The sequence below is a fragment of the Vicugna pacos genome, chromosome 6 (genome assembly GCF_048564905.1).
Source record: "Vicugna pacos chromosome 6, VicPac4, whole genome shotgun sequence".
NCBI lineage: Eukaryota > Metazoa > Chordata > Mammalia > Artiodactyla > Camelidae > Vicugna > Vicugna pacos.
In genome coordinates, this window is record NC_132992.1 from 8,095,409 (window position 1) to 8,114,998 (window position 19,590).

The following is a 19,590-nucleotide window of genomic DNA, read 5'->3' on the forward strand; positions in this document are numbered from 1 at the left end:
AATAAATATTCTGAGATTATATTCCCGTTGGGGACACATCTATAGGAGGAATGGTTCTACCACTAGTAATTGCAGGAGCGCATGTCACGTTACATGTCATTCCCGATTACCGATTTCATTTGAAATGGTCTGGAAATAAATACCGATTACTAGTAATGTAAGACTATTTACCTTGGAGTCAGATGTCTGACAGGCAGGCTGGAGCTAATGGATTTGGTCATTTTCAGAGTATCATTTTCTAAAGCAGGGTACTGTTTTAAAGGAACACTGAATTTTCAGAGTTGTATATCTGGATTCATTTGCAGTGAAGATGGAAGAAAGTCCCTAGAAACATGCAGCCTCTGACGTTTTTCCATTCTTTCAAAGGAAAGGAAATTGTACCCAGGACCTACCACCAGGACAGCTGTGCATTGCCCTTCCTTGTTAAAGTCGTTAGGACAAGGGAATTCAGGAACCAAATATGAAGGATCGTGTCAATGTCACTGAGGAGCGTTGCTTCACTAGGAGATGCAGTTGCATCATGGGAACGTGGCGTGATTTAATTTCATAATTGTAAACATCACAGTGGTTATGTTTAATTCTTTGGAAACTCTTGTCCATTTTGCTATGGCTGGACAGTTGAGTTAACATGGGTAGGTCTTGGCTTCACACTTTTATGATTTCTTATTTTTGTGGTTTTATTTGATAAAAAAAAACTTTAAAAACTGTGTTAGAATGACTTTAGCTTAAATCAAACTTTTATAAATCTACAGCTTGATTTAAGGTACAATGAATTTTTTGACCTTCTAAGTCAGCGTACTCTGTAAATTTTGCCTTGAAGTGGGGTGCGGGGGTGGAAGTGTCTGAATCCTAGCTTTTCCGGTGCTGACTGTCTCCATGTGTTTTAAATTACAGCCCAAATCAGAGGCGAGAACAACTCAGTTATACGGGGAGAAATGCGAGGACTTTCCTTGTTTAAATTACCATGAATGCAACAAAGAATAACCGTCTAATACTTTAAGTTGTAAACGGAAACACAGGCCGTCAGAAAAGAAAGCAGAATGGAAACTGTGTGAAGGAACAAGAGTAGGTAGCGAACTTGGCTTTTGATCATCTTCTCTGCTATGTTCAATACTGTAGACAAGCCTGCTGAAATTTTAAAGAATGCAGACTCTGGGTATGTAAGCATATGAAATTCATAGTAAAGAGTTTCATCTGATAATAACAATGTGATTGAAGTTTCCATCAGGCCAGTAAAAAGGATTAAGCTTCAAAGTTTGGAGGGAGGTGTGTTTTAGTTGCAAGTTAAAATTCACAAAGTTGACCTTTAGAGGTGGTTGGAGTTTTTTTTCCCGCCCTGTCCAAAGTACCACAACATCCAATTTTTAGGGTGTGAAAAACTAAAGCCTTGTATATGGGCCCTCTGGAGAGATTGCTGGAGATGAAAGAGCCTAGAAAATTCGTGGCTCAAATCGGCTGGCAACTGGAGTTCATTTAGGTGATTCACACACAGTATTTGTTCTCCTTCCAGGTATCAGTGGTCCCGAGGGAAGGGACAAATGTAAACCTGGACCTTAGATGTTGGTGTGATGAAGGTTATCCACGTCTGGGTGGGCGGAGTTCCCCCTTCCCAGGCCGAGTCTCTCAGGAGAGGCTGAGGAGGCGCCCACCTCACTCCGGGAACAGTCCAGGTGGCTGCGTTCTCCACGGCCCTGGAGGGGGCTCTACCTTCCGAAAAGAGCTGGGGCCACCTGGGAAGTGGGAAGTGAGGGTGACTACAGCCACCCAGACCGAACAAACAACTCTTTTCCGCCAACGAGTTGGCGCATGTATCACCTCTGGGGGATCCTGGAAGGGAGCAGAAAAGTAGCGTCGGGTTGCGCCCCTCTTGCCCACGGGGTCGTGGGGAGAAAGTAGACGCGCGATCTGCGGGGCGCTACCGGCAGAAAGCGCCCGGGCGGCCACAGGTGCCCGGGGAGGCGGGCAGGAGGCTGGGGGCCCGGGCGGGCCGGGGGCGCGGGAGGGCAGCGCCGGCCGGGGTGCGCCCGGGAGCCGCGGCCGCTCACCTGCCCGCGGGGGCGGGGCGGGGCGCAGCGCTGGGGCGCGCCCGCCTCCCGCCGCCCGCCTCCCGCCCGGGGAGGAAGCGGAGGGGCGCGGTGTAAACAGAGCGAAGGCCGTGATGTCAGCCGGTCACATGGAGCCTCTTATGGCTCGGGATGGCTCTCGGCGGGCGGGCAGCTGCTGCAGCTGCTGCTGTGGCTCGGGCGGCGGCGGCGCGGCGGCGGCAGAGGGGGCTCCGGGGTCGGACCATCCGCTCTCCCTGCGCACTCCGCACCGCGGCTTAAATGATGTATTTTGTGATCGCAGCGATGAAAGGTGAGCCGGGGCGCCCCGCCGGGGCCGGGTGGGCTGGCTGCTCCGGGGGGCGGGGAGGCGGGCGCGCAGGGGGAGGGGTGGGCGCGCCTGCCCGAGCGCACGTACTGCCCGGGGCTGGGCACGGGAGCCCCGCCGGGGCTGTTTAGGCCCCCGCAGCGGCGCCCCGTGCGCCCGGCCGCGGGATCCGCCTGCCTCCTGTTGGGGGCAAAGGCGCAGGGGATGGACCCCCCGCTTCTGCCCCCTCCGGCTCCTGTCAGTCGCCCGGGTCCGCCTGGCACCCGGCGGGGCTCCCGAACAAAGTTTCCTAGGAGTCGTCGCGCTTCTGGCCAGGAGGGGAGGGTCTGGGGAGCTCGGAGGAAGCCGGGGGAGCCCGCGGCGGATCCCCCGGGCCCGCACCCCGGACCGCTCCGGCCTACGCAGAGAAGGCGCCGCGGCCCGGCTGGGCCGAGCTTGCGCGCGGGCGCGGTGTCATCCCTGGGGACTGGTCAGCGCCCCGGGCCTTGCGCCCTCCCCCTTCGGCGGCCCGGCAGCCCCGAGCGCCCAGGCGGCCGCTGGCCGGGGAAGTGCGTCGGGTCCGCGCTGCGTGCCGCCCCGGCCACTTCCGAAAGCGCCCGGGCCCGAGCGAGACGGGCTTCTGGAGCGTGCCAAGACTCCCTCGGCTGCCGCCCGCAGCCGTCGCGCACCCCTGCTTGATACTTTGGGTTGTGGATGGATGTGGGGAGGCAACTTCTCTGCCCACAGGCTTCGCTGGCAGTGACGGAGGTTAGACGAGTGTGCGGGCCGGCGGGCTCGGGCTAGTCGCTGCCAAGCCTCCGCCAAACCTCCTCGCCCGGCCTTCCGCCCTGATCCGAAGTCCCTAGCCAGGCTGGGGGCGGGATGGCAGGAGGGACTGGTCGGAGAGAGGACTGGCTTCAAGTCCTCCCAGGTGAGGAGGAAAGGAACCATGGCAAGTCAAGGAAGTTTCTAATGGGAAAGCCAAAGTTTGGAGGTGTGCAGGAAGTCGCCTGCGCGGCCCGGAGGAGCCGAGACGCGCAAACAGCCCGGGAGAAACTCAGCCCGCCGTCCGCTTGTGCGCCAGCAGGTTCCTCCGGGTAGATAATCTGCCCGAGCGGCTTCGCAGACCCGGCCGCTGGGAGTGGGGATTTAGAGCCCCATCTGTTTGCGGTGGACGGGGCTCCCCTAATGCGCAGCATTTTTGCAGACCCAGACTGCCCTGTGGGTTCAGCCCCTCGGTGCGGGCGCCGGGCGCTTGTTAAACGTTTGCTAGGCTGAGGGTTTGTTGTAATCCTGGATGAAGGACACCACTTCGGTATCTGCGCTGGGTTTACTTTCGGATCACCGAGCTTTGCCTTTCTTCGCTAGAGATTGGGTGGCATCTCTTTTATTAATTATTAACAGGCCGAAACCCGCTGGACGCCAAGATGAGCTGCTTGAGATGAAATCTTACTGTTCGACGTCCCCACAGCAAATTTTTTCCCCCGGGTTTGCGGGAAGTGGAATTTAATCATTTTGAGAATATGCAACCGATAAAGGGGAGGAGACCTCCCCGTGATCCTCGTTCTTAAGCATTTAACTTTTTTTGTCTTTCCAAAATGATTTTAAGATTTTCATACCGACTTCTTACGTAAAAGAAATTTGTGGTCCTCCCCTCCCCCTCAAAAAACTTTTATGCTATTTCCTGCGGTTCATTAATTCTGTGAGAGTAAAACAACTCGGATAGCCTTTGTAGTTAAGACATTTTGTTCCATTTTTTCCCCCTTTAAGTTGTGAAGTAGATTTGGGGCGGCATTAGTGCTAGTCTTATTCTATTTTATTAGTATAGTTGGTGTTGATGGGGGAAGTGTGGGAAGCTAAGACTGTTTCCCTTAAGGAACAGTAACCACCGGACAGTAAGGAAGGTGCCTTGTAGTAGTTTAACTTAATTTTGTTGTTTCCAGGTACATAGGCTTTTGCTTTTGTCTCTCTTAGTTAGTACAAGGTGAAGTTCCACACTATATCCTTTAGTAATAGAATCAGCATATCCCCCAAAAGCCCACATGTTTGTCTTGGAGTGACCTCTGGCTGCCAAAAGATAATAGATTCGTAGTATTGTGCTTTGAGAAAAGTATCTCAGAAGTCCTGGCAATGCAGTTTTTCTATAATCTCAGCTGTGAGAGAGAGGGAGATGCATCTGGACAATTAGAATAGTTCTTCCCCAGTATCATAATACCTTGTGTCTGGTGGCATTATCTTGCTTTGGAGCACATTTAAACTGAAGAAAAATAGTTGTGGGCAAACGAAGAATACTATAAATATTTCCATATCAGATTTAAGGGGGAAAAAAAACTGGCCAGAATCATATTAAATACTTCCCTATTGCCTCTCAGTTTTAATAGTTAAATTGGTTCCATATGAGAGCGAGCTGGTATAATTAGATTTTTCCTTACAAAACAGAAACACTCTTTACAATACAGCTTTTTGGTATGTGTATGCATGTGGCCAGGGGAGGAGGGAACAAGCCACCATAAAAGAGAATCATTCCCTTTGTTGGCTGATTTCCTTATGTTTTTTAAACATCATTAAATCAGGCCTTTTGAACTCTCCAAAGAAGAAAATCCTTCCTCTGCGTTCGTTGTCAGATAAGTTTAGGCTTAAAGTGGGTTCATGCTTAGAAGTAATAAATCTTCATTTGAACAACGCTCGTCTCATCCTTCAGTTTTGTTTTTTGTTTAATTAACAACGGAATTCCAGTGCCATTTGGATTGCTTCTTGGGCAAACAGAGAGAGCCAGCGATAACATTTATAATCAGGGGAGCACTTGTTCTGCCCATCATAGAAGTGCTTTGGCCAAATGTCAGGCGGCAGCCAGTGCTGAAAGGAAACGAGCGCTTCACCAGTTTCCGCAGATGAGACACCCCTCTGCTTCCTAGGAGTGCTCAGCCTGTGTGCGTGTAAATGGAGCTGAGCGTGAAGGGACGCTTAAGGGGAATGTCCGTCCCATAACAGATTCTTCCTCCAGCACGATTCATGTGCAAATACAAGGCACGTTACCGCTCTGAAAATACTGTCTATGTGGGTGATTAGGAGTATTGCCAACTCTAATAAATGTTATGTTACAGTTTTGAAGAATTTGGCCCTCACCAAACGACATTTGAATTTTATGCCTCATCTTATTTTAAGCCCTGTGTCACTTCATTCCTTAGCTGGGATTTTTTAGTTCCATTTTTGTGATCTTTGATGGGTAGTGTTGGGAGCGGTTGATGGCTGCATCTTGGAAAGAGAAAACCCAAATGGCTGTCGCAGTGAGCAGAGTGAGAGGAGTGGTCCGTTCTTCTGCAGACCCAGAGGCTCTCTGGATCCATTTGTCCCTGGGGCTGGGAAGGGGTGAGGGGTTCGGACCCTGTATGAAGTGGAGGAATTTTAGAAGCACCATTTTCAAGAGCAGCCTCTTGATTTGTATATATTTCAATCACATCACTTAATGCAAAGCAATATACTCTAAACCACTTTGCCCTTGGTTTGAATTGAATACCACATAATTTCATTAATGCTGCCCAGTTATAAAATAATACAATTTCTAAATGGACATAGTCCTTTTTAAAAAAATACGTATATATATGTGATTTAAAGCTTAGGTTTGTTTTAATACTTAGTAGATATATCAGTAAATATATTAGTAGTTCTCACTAGACTCCTTTTTCTCTTGCCTTTCCCTCTCAGCGAAGTGAATCACAATAAAATGGACGAGGTCAGCAAGCAGGTAATTTCAGAGCACATGCAAGAGTACCCAGCCACTTTGTAACTTGCTCTGGGGCACCTAAGAAAATAGTATATTCAAATGACCATTTACTAGGAGAAAAAGGTACTGGATGGATAGATAGATACGTAGATAGCAAGCATTGTAGATGTAGAGTCGAGTTTTCTTAAAATTCTCTTAAATTTTTTTATGATAATAAAACCTCTTGTGTGGAACACAATCTATGAGTACTTTGTTGTAGCAATGTTTTTGGCATGGCTTGTAAATATTCAGTGTTTATTAATAAGAAATCAGGGCTGCCTTAACCTGTATAATTTCATATTTACCCACTTTAAAAACCATAATTCAGTACCCGGAGCTAGCAGCTACACTGTGTTTATGTTTCTCTGCTTTAAAACATAATGGTCGTTTGGAGAGGGCCACCAGTGACAACACAGATGTGAATTCCCAGTTGATACTATCTCAGAGACCACATTTTGACCCTTTGAGGAATGATTTACCAGTTTTCTCTCCCTCCTCTGGCTCCCCCGCCGAGGATACCTCCCTGCCACACCAGCCTTTGAGTCATGGACTTAGAGATTTGCAGTCAGAGCTGTTTGTATCTGTCAGGGTTGTCTGTGACATGATGAAACATGGTTTTCCTGTGCACTGTCAGAGTGCTATCAAAAGGCAAGAAAGTTGAAATCTTTTGTTCCTGGATTTTCTTTTTTAAGCGACATTTGTCTGCCCTCACCATATTATAAGTAAATAGCATTGATGACTTTCAAAATCTTTGTATAAAAGGTAACGTCAAACCTCTTCCCTAGGTCTGCCAGTGATTTCCCTTTTTGCATTTGATTTCATTGCCTCTGAAGTTTACCTGGCATTTCGTAGATAAATAGAGAAAGGATGTTCATCTGTATTTGTTTTTTTGCTGTACGGCTTGCAGACATTCTTGTCTCATGTAACCCTCCCTGAAAAGTCACTGGCACCGTCATGGTTTTTAGTTGCAGCTCGCAGGGGTTATGTGTCACAGCCAAGCTCGTCCAGCTGTTAACACGGTGAAGCCAGGACTAGAGCCCTAATTTCTACTGTCTTCATGCTGCCTCCCCTGGAGGAAGCTGTGACCATGTCCCGGATCTAACTTTGTCTCTAGTTAGTGGAAATTATAACTCTGGCATTTATAAGGGGAAAAAAATAGATTCAATTATGCAATGCTTTGCTGAGCCTAATATCTTTAAATTACTATTTAATAAAATCAATTTGGTACAAATGGGGTTATTCTTATTTGCTTACCATTAGCTCTCTTCGTCCATGATTTTCATTAAGTCTGCTTGTTGTAAGAGGGTCTGGGTGAAATGTAAGCGTCACTTTCCTAAAGAATATGGAATGTACCATGAGGTGCAGCTAACCTGTGTAACCTATCCCCATTATGATAGAATTGAGCTAGAGTCTTATCTCTATGTGTTCCAGTTATCTGTAGGCAAAGGGAGTATTCACAAATGCGTCTTGTACATTTAATGTCCCTCTGTGGCTAGAAAGCTCATGAATCCTTGGGCTTGAGTGCTGTCCGGCTTGTTTCCATGACAGCTACGGGGCATGATCATGGGCGTATTCTTGAGAAATCTGTTGTCTTTTAGAAAATCACACGACGAGTCAAAGTTTCCGAGGAGATGGATCTGCAAAAGCTCATTTCTCCCTTGATGGGGGTTTATTTCTCTGGCAACTGGATTGGGTTGTATTTGCCTCAAGAAAATGAGCATCATTTCATAGAGTCTCAGGGAGAGAAGAAACCTGAAATGTCATTCAGATGCACGCCCTATTGGCTTTGGTTCCTCTCCACAGCATTCCTGCCAAATGGTTGTCTGGTTATGCTTGAACACCTCCCATGATGGGGAGCTCACTCTCGCTCAAGGAAGCTCATTCCATCCTGAATAAGAAAATTCTTCTTATATGAAGCATAAACCTCTCTTTTGTACTTTTAATCCCTTGATTCTGAGCCTTTCTTTTGGGTCTGGGTACAACACATTTAATCCATCCTTCATATGAAACATCATCAGTTATTTGAAGACTAAGTATGAAGCACACACACCCCCATCAGTCTTGGCCGTCCTTCTCCACTCTGTTCTCTTCAGGGTCAGCTTTCCCACAATCTTGAAGTGTGTTTCTTCCTCAGACATCCTTCAGTTTGTCTAGAACCTCTTGAAATTTTTGTACCAAAAGTAGAACCCAAGTCCTTGTTGTGGTGTGATTGAATCGGATCCGTCTCAACCCACCAGGTAGTAAAGAGTAAAGATTTTAAATTTTGTTTAAATTTTTTTAAGCTACGTAAGTTAGGCTGTATCTTTAAAGCCATCTCACGGCCAGCCTTTGTGATACCATTGTAATTTGTGAAAGTGGACTTTTGACCTAGTTAGGAATACTTTTGGGTGAACCGAAGTTGATTATTAAATATCCAAGAAAATCAAAGATGTTGAAAAAAATAATTAAAGGAACATAAGAAGCATTTATGAGTTTTCCTCAAGTAGTGTCAGCGCTGAGATAAGACTGCCCTCTAGTGGTTAAGTACGCGTGGAAAGGGAGAAGCTTTAATGGTGCCAGTGAATTTCCCATCAGGCTAGTGGAGAAGGTCAAAGGTTGAGTTATTTTCTCGATTGCTGTGAGGCGTTCTACATCAGATTCAAAACTGTGACTTACTGTTTTGCATGGTTACTAGAAATGTATCTGTGAGGAGATAATGAATTTTAAAAGTTTGCTTGGAAGGAAATGAGGGAATTTTTTTTTAACTTAAGCTAGATTAAAACTGATGTATAAATTCTCTTTGGCTCCATATGAAATTTGAATAAGTAAGTGAGATTTGGTTTGTGAGTAAACAATGATGACCTTCGTGGTAATCCTTGTAATTTTTTTTTTTAGAGTTTCAACCTCAATTCTATTCCTCTGCCCTCAAATATTTTTAAAAACAGATTATCAGTCATTTTGATCAGAGAAATTCAGCATTTTCCCTTTTTAAATCTAAAGCTTTTTTTTTTTTAAGTGAACCTTTAGAAAGATGTAAACTACCATAGCTCTTTCTGGCAAGAAGACAATTTTTAAACGGATGCACAACTATTAACCCCCTGGTTTATGCAGACTTAATGGTGAGACCATTTTATTCACTTAGGTATACACAATTTGCCGAAGAAATCAAGTACATGTTACACGGGTTTTTTGAACATTATGTCGCTAATACTTTAAAACATTGCACGAAGTGGAGATAAGCATCTGTTAGTGTAACTTTTAGGATAAATAGATAACACTGGTGAATTGTGTGCTTAGGTTTCGGTGATAGGTCAAGTGTGAAACAATCATGACACAAGCTGATTTTTGCATGGGAATCAAATAAATAAGTGTTGCTCTTCCTTTTTCAAAATATCATTTGTCACTGATGCTACAGGAGAAAGGAGAATGGAGGTTTACATGAAGTTTGCATTGCTCAAGGAGTCGAGCCTTCTGAGCTGAGCCAGAATAACCAGGGTGATAATAATGACAGGTAGTCACCAGATTTTAAAGGAGGACAGTGCTTACTTGTTCCTGCTGGAAAGATGAAATTGCATCTTTAAGTGAAAAACAAGGAAGGGGGAAATAAAAAAGCCAGGAAAACCTGCTGCTTAAACCTTTTCATCATAGAACTAAGGTAGTGGTTCAGAAGTGAAGACTTGTGGTTAGGTTTCAGATCAGTTATTGAAGCAAACCGTTTTTCAAACTGCGCCACCCAGAAGTGTGACTCTTCCACCACATGAGAAATACTCTCTTTTTCACAGAATCTTATTTTCATTTTTCAGTTGTTGGGGTTCTTTTCTTCTTTTATTTCTCTGCAGTCAAATCTTCTGTAGAACACTGGTTATAAATAACTAAATAAATTTGTTTCAGCAAATACTTATTAAGTGCCTACTGTGTGCTGGGTTATTTGGGTGCCACCTGTGTGCTTTTATAATAGAACAAAGATGCCTTGCTCCCAACCGTGTCTCTTAAGCCATGAATCAGCATTTAAAGAAATGCACTGAGAAACTGGCAGCCACGCTTAACCAGAGAAGCCTGCTTCAAGACTACTGAGCTTATAGGTTTGTAGTTTCTGTGAGCTCCGTGCCATTTAAAACAAAGGAGATTTTGTAACACGCTGTTACAAAATTGTTAATGTAATTGGATAAAGTTAATCCTTATATTTATGTGTGAACATGATTTCCTTCCAAATAAGCCATAGGTTAGCTCTCAAATCCTGCCTAAGCGGTGGTTCTGAAACTCTGGAGGGCAACCCATAAACCGGAGAGTTACAAACGCAGATTCCTGGGTCCCCCCTGGGGAGACCCTGATTCTGTCTGTCTAGCCTTCCTGACCCAGAAAGGCAAGTAGTCACAAGGTGTTCCGGGTGTTTCCAATTCAGATGGTCCCCTGCGGTCCCTCTGTGAAACCTCCTCCTTGCCTGTCGGAGCTCGGACGGGCTGCGGGGTCCTCTAACCTCTCAGTGGTTCCCAAATGTCACTGATCTTCACAGTCAGCCGGGAAGCATTTAAAACATAAATGCCTGATCTCTGTGCATCACCACCTGCACGGATCCTGATTCCTATGGTCTGGGGAGAGGTCAAAGAATTTGAATTGGTCAATGCTCACCTTGGTGACTGCGGATCTGACAGGCTTAGAATCTGCTGCTCTGGTCCAACCCTCCCTCTCCTCTTAACTAGGGAGGGAAGGAAGCTCACAAGGTCAGTGATATTAAGGTGACCACGAGCCTTCCTTCGGGTCCACTGCAGTCTCCTTTTAAAGTGGGAGCAGTGCCCACCGTGAGCAGTGTCCGCTCTTGTTTGGATGTTACTAACACATTTGAGATATTCTGCGGATTATTTCTGGCCTTTCTATCGTGTGTAGGAAGAAACAGGCAGACATCTAACCTGTTACCCCAAGTGGCCCAAAAAGGAGAAGACCCTGAGGCTGCTTTGGTGCTGGAGGTGCCTGGGATGCTTTCCCAGTGCTGTATTCCTTTTCTGCATAAATCTTGCCCAAGACAGATCTGGCCTTCTAGCCCTCAGTGAGCCCCGGAGGCCAGCCAGTGGGGGCAGGCTGGGGACTGTGCCTCGGACGTCAAGGCCAACTCTGGTAGAAACAGTGATGCCTTTTCTTTGTTGCCTTTTTTCAGCAACAAAGTCTAGGTTTTAGAGCCCTGCAAGCTTGTGAATGTTTCCTACTTACAAGATGGCATTTCTCAGAGCCTGGTGTGTATCTGCCCACGTGGTGCAGTCTGAATGAGGCAGACGCAGCACTGCCTTCGTGCAACTTGAGTCGAGTCTGGTGAAACAGACAAAAGTGGAGCTGCTCTGGCTGATGCCGAGGAGGGCCGACCCCCTTCCACACCACCACTTCAGCCCCCTTCTTCTTTGGAAAATGGCGGTACCATGACCCATCATTGGAGCAGATGTGTTGCTGGGTTCTTTGGGGGCAAACACAGCAGACTCCATCTCTTGTCTCTGCCAGGCTGTGTTCTGGTGAGAGGAGGTAGATAATACCTACGTATGCATATAAATGAACTAGATAAATGCGGAAAGTGACAGCAGCTTGGCCAACATAAAGATTGTAATGGCTTAAAAGTGCTGATGGCCTGATGAATGAACAGCAGGGAATGAAATCCAAGAATTCTTTCGAACCGGTGGCGAACATTCTGCAGTAGACCCAGAAGGGAGTTTAGAGGTCATCTGGTCTCTTAGTCCTCAGCCTGGTCTGCAAATAAGACTCTCCAGAGAGCTTTCGGAAAAAACACAAGCCCAGGCTTCACTCTTAGACGCTCTGATTTTATTGGTCTGAGATGGGTCTCAAGTATATTGGTAATTTTTGAAAGCTGTCCAGATGGTTCTGGTTGAGAAACCTCTGAAGTCCAACACCCTTACTTTACATGTGAGTCACCCATCTCCAGCGCAGGGTCGCAGCATTGGATGGTGGAAACCCCCCTGTGTAGGGTGGGAGAAGACGTGGGTTCTCGTCCCACATCTGTTACTCAACAACTGCCAGGTTGCCTTGATTGCTCACTTTCCCCATTTGTAAAATTAGAGGGTTAGACTTGATAGCCAGTGTGAATTTCTCCAGCTTTCCCATTTTATGAAAATCTTTCTCTTAAAACAGAAAAAGGTCTAAGGGGAGGGTATAGCTCCATGAAAGAGTGCATGCTTAGCATGCTTGAGGTCCTGGGTTCAATCCCCAGTACCTACCTGCTCCCACCAAAAAAATAATAACAAAACAAACAAAAAAACCCAAAAAACAACAACAGCCTTCTCACATAGAAAACAAACTTACGGTTATCGGAGGGGAAAGGGGGTTGGAAGGGATAAATTAGGAGTTCAAGATTAGCAGGTACTACTGTGTATAAAATAGATAAACAACATTTCTACTGTGTAGCACAGGGAACTATATTCAATATCTTGTAGTAACCTATGATGAAAAAGAATATGAAAAATAATATATATATGTACATGTATGACTGAACCATTAGGCTGTACAACAGAAATTGACACAATATTGTAAACTGACTGCACTGCAATAAAAGAAAAGAGCAAGGAAGGAAGGAAAGAAGGGAAAAAGAAAAGGTCTGGCTTCTTGTCTCATCCTCTAATTGCTGTAGCTGCCTCAATCAGCTGATCAGTTCCTTTTGGGAGTGAAAATTCAAGGGAGAAAGAGGTGATTACTTTTTGCCAATTATTTAAATAACTTTAAGTATAAGAAAAATTTCGTTAAATAATAAATATGCCCAGACTTAGTTCTAGTACATTACAGTTGTACCTTATTTATCAAATTCTAGCCCAAAGCCTTTTCCATTTTTGATGGTTGAGTTAAAACCAAGGCAGCTAGGGGTCGGGAGGTTGCTTAAAAATGGAAACCCTGGAATAGTCTTAACCATTGCACACTACGGTAATTTTATTCCTTACTAAATATTCCAGGCCAGAAAGCTGAAGAAACTGAGCAACTCCCAATTTATTGTTTCCGGTTGTAAGCAGAAACAGTGTGTCTCCTGTGTTTCCAGCTTATAAAAGAAAACTACAGAGCTGAGCTCTTCCATGAAAATATCCTTGTACTTCTTCATTTGAGCCCTTGTGTCTGTAAGAACTTGGGTTTTATTGAAACATTTATTCAGGAAGATAGCAGTTCGTTATAAACGAGCATGGTGTGATGCAAGCACCTTAACTTTATTTCCTTTTTTTGTGTGAAATCTCCCATTGGGGTTTGATAATACTCAGCAGTTCCAGAAGTGATAAAGGAGTTTGAAAAGTCAATCTGATGGTAGCTAGTAAATGAAATTAGAGCCGTGTGTTTTTCAACAGAGTTTTGTTTTGTTTTTTAGGATGAGCATATTGGCGACTTTACACGTGTATATTTCAGAAATAGGACACACGTTGATATGCATCCATGTGTTCGCCTTAGACGTAAAATTGGGGAACGCCATCTTCCTGTGACTTAAGTTGTGTTCGTGATAGCAAGCACCTTCTAAAGATGATACTGTTTAACAAAATAATTGGTTTGGTAGAAATCTATTTCAAAAGCAATGTTTCTATCACAGGCATAATCATGTGGAACAGAAGAGTTTTGTTTTCACCACTGCAGAGAAACAAAGTTGTTTAATATGAGTTAAGATGTCTCAAAGTTTTGGCAGACTTTCTCAGCCCCCTACTGCTGCATTCAGAATCCCTTTTAAAGTGGCTTGGGAGTTTGCGTGTGATTTCAATGGCTGCTTAGGGGAAATATTGGCTAAACGCCTCATTTTGACTGTTAAGATGGCTCGAGTGTTTTCAGAATGTTTTCATTTGGTAGAAATATGTTTTGCTCTCAAGCTTCTCTTGTGGAAGAGGGTTGGTTACCAGCCATCTGATGACGCCTCAGGGTGTTTACAGAAAATGTGGGTGCTGTAGTTACATTTGAGCACATCCCTCCCCAAACAAAGATAGTGTGCTAATCAGCAGAAATGCAAAAACATGTACTTAAGGATTGATGCTTGTAAAAGAGGTGCCGTAAAGAAACATGGTTGTTCAGATGTAAGAAATGACTGACAGCTCTCCTTGTAGGCATGCTAGTAACAATAAAGTCTAGAAGTTCAACATCAAAGCGATCACAGCTTACTCCACCAGTGACTTGCACATCAAAGAGGGAGCGCAAGACAAAGGAAGTGCACCGAGGTATGTTTCTGCCTCGTAGCCAGATGCTCAGGGGGAGCTCCCAGAGCTCTTTCTTGAATGCAAAGTGATTTTTGCAGATCAGCGTCTTCATTTCATAAATGACCAGGAATATAAAAGGAGGGCAAATGAGCTCTGTGGTTGCTCCCCATCACTCTAAGTTTGGTTAGGAAAGATTCATCACAGGAGAGATTGGTCTCTCTCATTTCCTTAAGTAGTGAATTCTGTTCCAGCGCGCCGGCAGCTCTAAGTTCACGGAATAGAGTGCAGGGAATTATTCACAAAATAAGGGAGTGCAAATTGGATACGTTTCAAGTTGGTTGTTTTGAATTATGCTTGACATAAAACTGGACCTAAGTTTGTGGAGTTATACTTTCTGCTCTCTTTCTCTCTCTCTCTCGCTTGCTTTTAATTTTTTTTTTAAATTAGTCTTGTGGGTGGATTTTTGCTGAATCAGGTGTGCATTACTTAAAGAGGTGTGTGAGATAATGAAATTTAGACCTGTTAAACTGGCTCTTAATTAATCACCAGCTCTCTGCCTCAGTTGTCTAAGTCAAATAGTGTATACTCCAGAATGCTAAAAACAGAACAGGAAGAAGAGTCTGGATTTGACTCCCTCCCCTCCTCTCTTGTTATTAAATTGGAAATAAAATTAACCATGCAAGTATTATGGGTGGTTTGAAATAATGTGCTTTTTTTTTTTTTGCTTGCCTTTGAAATTTGAAATTCTTTTATAGTTCATCTTCAGTAATTTACTCATTTTTAAATGCTATTGAAAAATAGTAGCGCTCTGTGTAGTCATTAATAAATACAAAGCAGCGTTCTCAGCGCTCTAGTGAGACCTGATAAACACAAATATGTTGCTAATTGATGCTGTACTGAGCTGACAAAAGTAGTGCATCGGTAAACAGAAGTTCGAAAGCAAGAAGTTAAAGAACTATAGGGGATTATGTAGACATCAAGGGTTGGAAATTATAATAAGGCCTCTTTAGGGGAGCATTAATTTGCATGTGGCTGAATTAGGACACCCAATTATTTCCGAGGACACTACTAAGAGCTAATCCAAAAGACCCCCAAAGTGAAAGGGTTGGGAGGGTTGGGAGTTAGATGGGATTAAGGGCAGACTGAGCATGTCGTATTTCCTGTAGCTCATGGTAGTCTTCCCCAATAGCTTGTTCGAGTAGCTTTCTTTGTTAGGGAGGAAAATGCGGATGAAATCCAGAGTACTGCAATGTCTTTGTTCTGTATACACAGTTTATGTTGAATTGCCACAATGGAATTTTTTTTAAGTGGGGAGGGCAGGAATGTGGAGACAGAAATAAACCTTTTAAATCTTCTTTACGTGAAGCCTACAAGGGCACAAGCATTGAACAGATTAGAGGGTGGATTTATATGGGTACTGTCCTCTGCAGCAGTGGTCCTCCTTCTGTGATCTGCCCCCTCCCAGGGGTCCCCAAGGCCCTTTGAGGGGTCCCAAGAGATTAAAACCATTTGAGTAGCAACACTAACGCACGATTTCCCCTCCTTACTGTGTGGACCGTCAGCGTGAATAGCGCCAAAGCTTTGGTGGGTAGAACTCCTGGCACCTTGGCGGGAATCAAGGCAGTGCTCATGTTCGCTATGACTGTGGACTTGCTGGTAACAAAACATTACCAAGTCCATTACTGTCCTGATGAAGCAGTAAAAATTATGAAGCTTATTAAATTTTGACCCTGGAGTACAAGTCTTTTTGACAAAATGGGAAGCAGAGAGAAAGCACACAAAGCACTCTGCTCCCCACCAAAGGAGGGTGGTTATCTCCAGGGAAAAGTACTCGGGCTGCTGTTTGAGTTAAGAGCTGAACAGGCTGCTTTTTGAATGGAATGCCATTTTGCTTACTAGAGCGACTGACTGTGGTGCTTTAGACAGAGGTATATGTCATGGGTTTTCTCAAAAAGGAACCAAGTCCGCCCATCATTTCAAGAAAAATAGTTGACAGTATTTCCTGCCAATAAGTTCAAGCTTTCAGGCAAACATTAGAATTTTTGAAACACTTGTATCCCAATCCATGAACTTGCCAGCATCTCAATATATAAAGAACTTTCTCCCGGAAGGGATAAATTAGGAATTTGGGATTAGCAGATATAAGCTACTATGTATAAGACAGATAAACAATAATGTCTTACTATATAACACAGAGAACTATATTCATTATCTTATAATAAACCATGAATATGAAAAGGAATATAAATATATACAAAACTGAATCACTTTGCTGTTAACCTGAAATTAATGCAACATTGTAAATCAACTATACTTCAATAACATAAATAAATAGATGCAGTTTTCTGATGATGTAGGTGGTGATATCAATGAATGTGATTGCTTGATATAATCACATTTGGTAATGAAATTTGATAATGCAATATGTCAACATCTGGAAGAGCTACATAAATCATTGAATGAATAGTTTCCAAGTGACCAATGCATGCTATTGTAAAAATATGCATGGGTGTAAAAGAGTCATTCAAAGAATGAAGTAGACCAGTATATCTGAATTTAACCAAGTCCAAAAAATTACTGATAAGGTTTTAGGTTCCATATTCCAGCTAACCTTTACAGAACTACCGCTTGTTGACTTTTGGTGTATGATCAAAGAAGAAAATCCAAAATTCTCTGAAAAGGCTGTTAAAAGGCTCCTCCCTTTTCCAGCTGCGTATTTGTGTGAGGCCAGATTTTCTTCACATACTTCAACTAAAAGGACACAACTGACTGAATCTGCCTGTCTTCTATTAAGCCAGAGATTAAAGAAGCAAAAATCATGGCATTTTCTTATTAACCTTTTTGTTTTGAAACTTTATTAATTTTTCAATAAAATGCTCTATGTTAATATATAATGAATGTATCACTGTTGTTTTAAAATTAGTTATAAACAAACATCATTAAATGTTCTCAGTTTTCCTTCCTTGTACAATAATTTTTGATACGTAGCCCACATAAACAGAGGCTCTTTTAAGAGCATGAAATAATCCAGACACCAAAAGTTTGAGAACTGCTCTCTACAGTTTCCTCTAGGAGACAAAGACAATTTTGTGGCAAAACACAAGGTAAACAGTAGAAGGGACTTTAATTTTAGGCAGATTTATGCGATGGACCACGAGTTAGGTATTAAACTAAGCACTTTTTTTCAAAGACGAATTCAAGAATAAATTTTCTAAACCCCAGTTTCTTTATAGTGTTGTCTTCTTTGATGACCATGGGAGACCATCGCTGATGGCTACATTTTTGTTGTTTTCTTTTTTAATAAAACAGAGGATTGGCATAAAATCGTGGTTTTTGGAGGCTTTACGATTTTTATCTTTAATCATCTGAACCCACATTAGAAAAAGTAGTAGTAACTTACTGCTGTTTGTCTTTTCAGTTTGGACTTCCACTAAGGAAAAAATAGTTTATATGACTGGTACAACTTCCAGAGCTATTCCAACTCCTGGTAGCTGGGAGATTTTTGCCACTAGTATGGGTGCTTTGGGGAATTTTGTTGCTGTGTGTGGTGATGGATCGCCTTTGGGGTCCTGCCACCACCCAAGTGGTGGGTACCTTCACCTGAGCGTTGTCATTCACGTCCCCTTAGACCTTCTCCAAGAGAGAGGAGTTCTGCCCAGATAACCACTGGCATTTAGAATGTGACAAGAAGGCAAGCCTTTGACTAACTTCAGATGCGCTTGGCAGAATCAGTTCCATTATACTAATTAAATATATGAAAGTCCAACCTTTCCTGAAACTTCTTGTGAAAAATAATGTGCAGTTAGAAAGCAGTGCTCAAATACTGGTCCTTAATTTTATAATCGCTTTGTTGGCATCCAACACACAGACGTTTACATTGCCCTTTGTAGCTGGGCCATCGACCTCTTTGTTGTTATCAAACAAGGGGCATGCGGGTCTTGATTCCGTTTGGTTTCTGATCACCAAGCTGTCAGTAGCGTGGGAGCAAATGCTTTTTGGCACATCCTGCATTGCCAAGGTCTTGCTCCTGACTCTCATAACTAAGAGTGGGTGGCCCCAGAGCCAGCTCAGGGTCAGAGTATCTGGATACCTCGCTCCTGGCACGGTCTTATTAGCCAGTTAAAGGTTAGGCTGAAATGCACTCACTGTGTAAACAGAGGTTGTGCAATGGCCCAGAGCTAGGAACGGGCACCTCATTTCCTGTTGGATCTGCCCAAAATCAGGCGGGCTAAGGAGGGTGAGAGGGCCTCGTTTCAGAACAACACACAGTGATGATGGGAGGGATGGTGGGGATGGGAGTGGAGGGAGAGGGAACAAAGATGGCGACCTCTTTGTTTCGCAAGGCGGTGGGGAAGGTGGAGCCCTCACCTTTGTACGAAGGGTTGGAAAATTAACTGCCTGCCACTTCGCGGTTCGAAAGAAAACAAGACTTCCTCCAAATTTCTAAGATAATTCATCCTCTTTGAAGTAAAATGGCTCTTTTTGGCATTGCATTTTATTAAATTTCTAGCATATTCCTGCTAACTGAACTTAAAATAGGAAATGTTATACCTTAAGTTTTGCAGGATTCAATGGTTTCGACCCAGGCCTAGAAAATTCTTAAAAACCAAAAGGCATTTTTGGGGGCTGGGGGCTTGGTCTGAGAGTGAAATATATCAAGCTTATTACATTTATAACTTCGGCCTATTTCTGTGTGGATGTTGCACTTTGAGAAAAAGCTTACTAAAAGGTGGGGGCATTCTAGTATCCTTTTTGGAAATAATACACTCACAGTACTGAAAATGTTCTCTAGACCCCAGGCTTTGGGATTTTTCACTGTCATTTAATACATATTTTGTTTAGTCTCAATTCCTTCATGGCACCACTTCACAAATACCAGATTGAATCTGTGACCTCACGGCAGGGAAACTAAAGGCTTTTATATGCATCAAGTATGCGTGCAAGGCCGTAACTACATCATAGTAGCAATCTTTATGTCTCTCTCTCTCTCTCTCTCTCTCTTTTTAACACTGACTTCTAAATGAGCTAGGAAGAAGGCAGAAGAAAGTGCATCAGAAAACATGGTAATACTGTTATAGGTACAGGAAGTTCCTCTAAGATCTAATATTTTCTGTGCACTTTTTTAGCTCTTTGCTAAAGGTTCTGGCTGTAGGTAAGGATGACCTGAGCACACTGACTATGTTTTCAAAATCCGTCAGCTCCTATCTCGGGCACTCGGTTGTCTCCTGGCTCAGCAGCCGACGGCGGAGCTGCCCGCACCACATGAAGCTCAGTGGTAGTGTCTGTCTCCGCACCGCCTCCGCTTCCCTCTCCCCAAACTCAGGGTTCCCATCTTGTCTTCCATTCTCT

The 19,590-nt window shown here is 43.9% G+C and overlaps 1 protein-coding gene across 1 annotated transcript in view; it reads left to right on the forward strand.

Annotated features, from left to right (window-relative positions):
* The first annotated feature begins 2,195 nt into the window (after positions 1-2,195).
* RORA (RAR related orphan receptor A) overlaps positions 2,196-19,590 on the forward strand; it is a 96,325-nt gene continuing 78,930 nt past the window's right edge. Inside the window, exon 1 of the mRNA XM_072962307.1 lies at positions 2,196-2,355. Within this exon, the coding sequence (XP_072818408.1) occupies positions 2,325-2,355 (31 nt within the window). The 5' untranslated portion in view covers positions 2,196-2,324. The remainder of the gene's footprint in view (positions 2,356-19,590) is intronic.